This window comes from Mytilus trossulus, chromosome 4, assembly GCF_036588685.1.
Source record: "Mytilus trossulus isolate FHL-02 chromosome 4, PNRI_Mtr1.1.1.hap1, whole genome shotgun sequence".
NCBI lineage: Eukaryota > Metazoa > Mollusca > Bivalvia > Mytilida > Mytilidae > Mytilus > Mytilus trossulus.
Genome location: NC_086376.1, coordinates 39,538,512 through 39,546,124, shown reverse-complemented (window position 1 = coordinate 39,546,124; position 7,613 = coordinate 39,538,512). Strand labels below are relative to the sequence as shown.

Genomic DNA, 7,613 nt, shown 5'->3' with positions numbered 1-7,613 from the left:
AAAATTTAAAGCTAAGTCTACAGAAAAAAAAAGAAAAAAATAGCCTTAGTATAACGACTTATCATTACACCTGGATACATGTATATAATTGCTAAATCAAGTAAATTATATTTTATCATTGTTATGTGCACTGCTGAAAGTGCTCATATATTTGAACAACGTATGAAAAGATATGTCCATGTTAATTCTTAATGGTACATGATTTGACAAACTATCATAATGTATAGTGAATTATTTAGAGAACTTAAATTGTTTTGTAGCCGTTACCTTTTCTGGTGAAACAGCGACTAAAGTCGTTGAGTTGCTTTCTGACAATTGTGCATGCAAACAAGTAAAAGTTGATGGTGAACCCCAATCCTCATGCACAGGTAGGAGCCATTTCTTTAATTCATTGCAATATAACTCATATATTTGTTAAAAAAAAATCGTCGTTTATGTCGAGTTAATACTATTTGTGTTAGATATATACACACTTAAACTATAATACCAATATTTTAGAATAAAATTGAGAATGGAAATGGGGAATGTGTCAAAGAGACAACAACCCGACCAAAATAAAAAAACACAACAGCAGAAGGTCACCAACAGGTCTTCAATGTAGCATATAAATATAATATATAAATGTAAACATATAGACATAAAAATTTATACCAGCCTTTTAGAAACATATTGACATACACATTAGTACCATTGATTTAGATATATCCTGCCAATGTGTTGTTGTGATGTGGTCATGTTTTACATTCTTGTCTTTCATTTGTGCTTATGCGCTTAGTTTTCATGTCTTTCTGTTTTACTATTGTGCTTTGTCTATATACCATTTTTTCTTCTTATTGACATATTTGTTTGTTTTTATAGTAATAAAGGTTATAACACAGTTTTGAATGCTGAACCCCTGTTATGGTCATTTTTACCGACTAGGTCTGTTTGTTTTGTTCACACATTGTTGTTAATAAAGTGGAATTTTATGCGACTGTCATATAAGTGAGAGGTTTAGATAGATATAAAACCAGGCTTAATCCAACATTTCAACAGATATGAATTACCTGTAAGAACTCACTTTTATTGCAGCTGTTTTCCATTCGTTTGAAATGTCGCGTGTTTAATGCATATTGTATTTTCAGTAAAAAGACCAACTGACTGTGGTGAACTTGACAAATCAACTTGTAAAAGTGGAATTTACAAGATCTTTCCTGATAAAACGTCTGGTTTCAAAGTTTTCTGTGAAATGAAGAAACATGGTGGCGGCTGGACTGTGAGTTTGAAGGATATATGAGAAGAAGACAAAAAAAAACAACATGTTAATGAATTTACAAATTAGTTAAGCTTTTCGAATACTGTTCGAAACATAACCATTAAATACTCACTATACTGTTAACAAATAAACTATGAATCAATTTACCCACCAGGAGGAATCGTGCGTCGAGCAAGAACAAAGTGTTATTGTTTATCTCCGTATAGTAACTAATATTTCTAGTTTTCTATTTTAATCATAATTTCTATGATTATCGTTAACTTTGTATTATCATTATTATGAGTAAAAGTAGTATTGGTATTATCATCACATTATCAAATTTTCTTCAACAACACATCAAAGAGTGTTTGTATTTTAGTTATTGAAGGATATTAGATTGTTCATTGAATAATTTGGTCAATTTCAAATGCATCATATTTCAGGTATTCCAACGTAGAATGAACGGAAAGATACAATTCTACAGGGACTGGGACTCTTATAGGCAAGGATTTGGTAACCAGAATGAAGAATTTTGGTTGGGTAATTAGTACTTTTACATATGCAGATTGTTTTATATATTGGTTTCAAGTGTTCATCAACTCTAACGACATGTTACCCATAAGGTTGACAAATATAAGAAATGACATTTAGATTATTTGTAGCTTGAATGACCAATTGTTTAAAGGTTGTACATCATTGTAGTGTTGCTTAGTTATCTCTTGATTTAATTTTTTTTTATCAAAAGCTTGCTTTTTTAAACTTTGAAAAAAAACTTTTATGACTGTGCATTTAACGATGATAGTCCATCGGATGGGGACGATAAATGCTGACCCGTGTTAAAATAGAGCAATATCTCTTGCACGTAAAAGACACCCTTGTAGATTTTGAAGAAGAGCAGGCCAATGCTGCTTCAATTAAGACAGCACTAGCTCCCGCAAAGTGGTAAGGGATTAATATAAGTTGTAATAACTTGTCGCCCAATTCACTATAAATATCTTTAAACTAAAACTAAACTACAAAACCAGCATTAATCCACCATTTTCTACATTAGACACAAACGAAAATATGTCTTTACCAAGACAGGAATATGACATTTTTTTATCAATTCGTTTGATTGTTTTAGTCTTGACTTTGCCATTTGATTAGGAAAGTTCCGTTTTGAATTGAAATCTTAAATCAATTACAACTTGTATAGGCAATAGTCAACATTGTCTTTGACGACATGCAGGTGTCCAAATAATGCGTCTATCGTTCATAGTCTATACAAGATCATACAAGTTGTTAAAAAATGTTACAGTCCTGTCATTAACACCTTATTCCACAAACAACCCTTTTAAATATTCAAAAGATAGGTTACGTATAGTACATTTCAACTTCAACTTAATTCAAAATTACATTAGGTAACGACCATCTGCATCAACTTACCTCTCAAGGAAAATACAAAATGAGGATTGATATGGAAGACTTCGAAAACAACCGGAAGTACGCCCAATATGAGAAGTTCAGTGTTGGAAGCGAAACTTCGGGTTATATTTTAGATGTTAGTGGTTATTCTGGAGATGCAGGTAAGCCTGAACCTTTAGCATGAAAGATTGTGTTAACAATTCATGCATAAAAAGAAGATGTGGTATGATTGCTAATGAGACAGCTCTCCACAAGAGACAAAATCAAACAGAAAATAACAACTATAGTATAGTGTTGGAAGCGAAAGACTTTACGAACTATGATTATATGATGGTCTTATTTTCTGGCAGATCTCAAGTCTACTACAATTTTATCAAAATCAAATCTATATTTTCAAAGAAAGTCAATTTACACTTTGAAATGGTATTTTTGTTTAATTTGAATGTTAGCTATGTTTTTGTTGCCAAAAAAAATAGCTATTAAAAAGAGAGGAAGATATAAAGAGTTTGTTTAGTTAAGGATGAGTGTTGAGCGCTCACACGTGACTTGGTGGTTTTGTTCTTAATTTTTCCATATTTTGTCGTCGAAGACCTTTTATTACTTTTAATAACTAATTAGCAGTGAAATTGGCTCATTTTCTTTAGCCTTAGAGTTACCTGTAGTTTCTTTGATCTATAATGGAAACTTATTTCATTTCCAATCATCCCCCATCTCTTTATCAAATATAAGAAGACAAAAATTATATGATAGTAAAACAAACCCATAAAGACTTAGGTAATTTGTTATATCAAAATGTTCTTTCACATCCGAGCATTAATTTACATAGTTAACAATGCCCTTATTGGTGTGAAATTCAAAGTATATCCTTAGGAGATGGCATGGCAATTCAGAATGGGCAGAAATTCTCAACAAAAGATAAAGATAACGATAAATGGGACAAGGCATGTGCAGTGGAATTCAAAGGTGGTTGGTGGTATAATAAATGTCACTACAGCAACCCGAATGGCCTATACCTGAAGGGAAAACATGAATCAGGTGCTGATGGGGTCAATTGGAGACTATGGAAGGGCTATCACTACTCATTAAAAGAAACAATCATGATGATCCGCAAAGCCTAGATGACGAATTTCATTGATCGACAATAAATAATGCAAACTTTCATTTTGATCTTTTCTTTTATCAAAAAACACCATGCGTATCTATAATGCAGATTGTCTCATATTTTCGTTGGATTTCGGTTTGGTTTATTTGCTAATGCCCGCGTCACACTGTCCCGATTTCTTTATACGATGGACACCCGAATGCGAAAATTGTAAGTTCGTATGAAGTTGGTCCCGATCGCGTTCAAATACCAAAAAGTGACCGAAGCAAGTACGATGATTAACGAAGTCTATACGATGGTGCCGAAATTATATACGAAAGCAAAAGATGGACATACGAAGGTTAACCGAAGACGGGTATTTAAGCTTCATAGCTTACACGATGGATCACGAAGGCTACACGATGAATTACGAAGGCTACACGATGGATTACGATGATGGCGCGATGGCCATAAGATGATAAATAATGGTTAAATACATGTATGTACATAATACATGTATACAAACGATCTAAAAATGCGTTTAAACTGTTTTGAACTTTTTTATGATACGAACAGAATTTCGACATCATATCGTTTCTGTACAAGTCTGCCATGCATGGCGGGAAATCGATCTTTTTGTCTAATCCTTATAAAATTTAAAATTGAGAATGGAAATGGGGAATGCATCAAAGAGACAACAACCCGACCATAGAAAAAACAATAGCAGAAGGTTACCAACAGGTCTTCAATGTAACGAGAAACTCCCGAACCCGGAGGCGTCCTTCAGCTGGCCCCTAAACAAATATGTACTAGTTCAGTGATAATGAACGCCCTATTAATTACCAAATTGTACACAAGAAACTAAAATTAAAATAATACAATACTAACAAAGACCAGAGGCTCCTGACTTGGGACAGGCGCTAAAATGCGGCGGGGTTAAACATGTTTATGAGATCTCAACCCTCCCCTATACTTCTAGCCAATGAAGAAAAGTAAACGCATAACAATACGTACATTTAAAATTCAATTCAAGAGAAGTCCGAGTCGGATGTCAGAAGATGTAACCAAAGAAAATAAAAAAATGACCATTATACATAAATAACAACAGACTACTAGCAGTTAACTGACATGCCAGCTCCAGAATTCAATTAAACTGATTGAAAGATTATGATTTCATCATATGAATATCAGGCACAATCCTTCCCGTTAGGGGTTTAGTATCATACCATCATAACATATATGAGAAGAACATAACCCGTGTCATGCCAACAACTGTTTTTTTTTAATAAATGTGTTTAGTTCCGATGCAAAGACCCTATAAGTGAATCAATATTAACGCCAAAATATACAATCTTTAATGACCTGGCAACAGTATCGTAACTATATCCCTTCTTAATAAGTCTATTTTAAGGTTTTGTTAGTTTCTGAGGTGAATACTGACAATTGTGTGCTTTATAAAGAATATTTCATTATCCCTTCTCCTGCTACATGTAAGTTGCGTGTAGATAAAATTGTTATGGACACACTCTCGTACCAAAATGCTCAAAACTTGGTATGTATTACTCGTTAAGAATATCTTAAGCGCTATTAACTTTAAAGTTCAAAGGTCAAGATCACAGTGGCAGTTGTATTACAAGGCAATATCACCCTTGTGAACACTCAAAACCATTATGCTTCAAAAGATTTTAACCACATTTGGTATATTTTTCCTCCTTGTAATGATCTGACATTCTTTACGTTCAAGACCAAAGGTCAAGGTCATGCAGATGGACTTGTTTTTTTATCCTTGAAAAAGCAAAATACACAAGAAATTGGTTGCTAATTTGTTTACCTGTTGGTTCTAAAGACAATATTTAAGGTATTTCCAGTTACTGAATGTTTTAGTTGATTTCTAAAAAAATAGTTTATTATGTATGAAATATACATATTCAATTTACCATTTTCTGCATGTGTCATATACAAATATAGTGTCCATATTTGTCCCCAATATGTTACATACGAGGGGATGCCACGCTCGGCATTGCCTTGTTTGAACTGTAAAATGTGTGCACTAGTCTGAATAATCACCCATGATTATGCCCATGTTTACTGATCTATCTTAAATGTAAGGTAATGGGTTCGTTGATCCCTTTTATTTTAAAAGAGCTCTTTCCAGGAGAATATCATAATAATATAGACAAAGGGAAGGATGTGCGGAAAGCAACAAATGTGTCAAAATATGACATAAAGAAAACAAAATGATTATGGAGTAAACATTCGTGTGACAACAACTCAGACGATACATAAAAAATCAGAATAATGAAGAAAAAGTTGGTTTCCCTGTATACGTTTACTTACAGTGTTGGTGTACGAGGCGCGTATATGATTTTCATTATGTTACTTGATATGAAAAACTGACAAAAAATAATCTTTAACTTGTAAAAGTAAATCCTGAGCCTGTAACAGCTGCTCTTCCTGTTCCATTTGAATTAATAGAAACAACGCTGTCGCCTTTCTTGTTCTCATAGAATCATATGATATGAGCTTCATGTTTTGTGGACGTTTTTCTTAACTGTCGTATTAGATATGCCACTTTAAATGTATTTTAGCTCGAAAATTAACTTACATTTAGCTGGATTTATTGCCGTCGTAGTTCCATCTTGTCGTCTTCGTACTTTTATTCGATGGCAACACGACGGGATTACGAGGTCTTCACGAAGTCGTGTTGCCATCGTAAGACTTTCGGGTAGCTTCGTGATTCATTCGTGTAGACATCGTAATGTCAAAACTGCCCGATGGAAACGATGGAAACACGAATGCAATACGATGTTTAAAGATGCATTCCCGGTGACATAACGATGGTGGGGATGGTGATACGAACTCAATACGAATCCTCAACATCATACGTACCTTCGGGGATTTTTTAACATGTTAAAAAATTTAGAACCCTTCCCGAAGTTATCCCCGAAGACTACAAAAAGTGGCCGATGGTTGTACGATGGTTAAAGATGGCACTACGAATAGTCCGAACTGGATACGATCAGTCCCGATTTTGAAAATTTCCATAATCTTGTTGCCATCGGCGTAAAAATCGGGACAGTGTGACGCGGGCATAATTATTATCAGTGAAATAATTGACACCTCATTGCCACAGTAATGATATAACCACATATTTACAATGACTACCTTTAACTAGGATACCGCATGATCCGATTGATAGTGAATAACTCACAGAATCATAACTCGCTGTCGACTGATGGAAGTAACGTGCAGTTGCTTTCATACATCCATTTTCAAATATCACAAACACATATTTAGGACTAAAACATATTAAACAGTCAAACAAATGGTAAGATTCTATAATTCATGTTTACCCTAATCAAGATGTCCAAAGCGACGTTATCGATAATTTCAACACGGTATCAAATATATACCAAGATATCGGGTTTTTTTTGCAAAATACCATGACGAAATCTTATGTTGATATCGATGATGATTTAAGACAATGGCATATTAAGCTGATCAAGTTTAGACCGATTATAAATAATGATTAGGGTTCAGATGATGTTCTCAAATTGTTTTGTTTAGGACATTTATACAAGGTAGTAATATTTTTTTTATTCAATTCATTGTATCTTTTAAAAAAAACAAATTTCCTATTGTTATTTAGCGTTAACATGGTACTTCAGGTGATAACTATTCAGACAGGTCATACAGGGTTACTTACCAAGACTGTGAAAATACAGAGACAGTACAAATATCAATAAACACGTGATATTTAAATAATATATATTATAGCATGTGAAATTATCCATATTTGGAAAAAAAACCAAACAGGATTTATTGAGTTATTAGTAATTTGGCTTTTTGCCTATTTATATTTGTTTCGTTCCAATCTGATAAGAGAATTGTTAC

At 33.5% G+C, this 7,613-nt stretch overlaps 1 protein-coding gene across 1 annotated transcript; it reads left to right on the top strand.

Annotated features, from left to right (window-relative positions):
• Nucleotides 1-268: 268 nt before the first annotated feature.
• On the top strand, nt 269-3,756 carry LOC134713922 (ryncolin-4-like). The gene is made up of 5 exons (XM_063575203.1): nt 269-368; nt 1,125-1,255; nt 1,678-1,774; nt 2,635-2,799; nt 3,509-3,756. The coding sequence occupies exons 2-5, from the start codon at nt 1,229-1,231 to the stop codon at nt 3,754-3,756; spliced, it is 537 nt and encodes a 178-aa protein (XP_063431273.1). The 5' UTR covers nt 269-368; nt 1,125-1,228.
• The last annotated feature ends 3,857 nt before the right edge of the window (nt 3,757-7,613 follow it).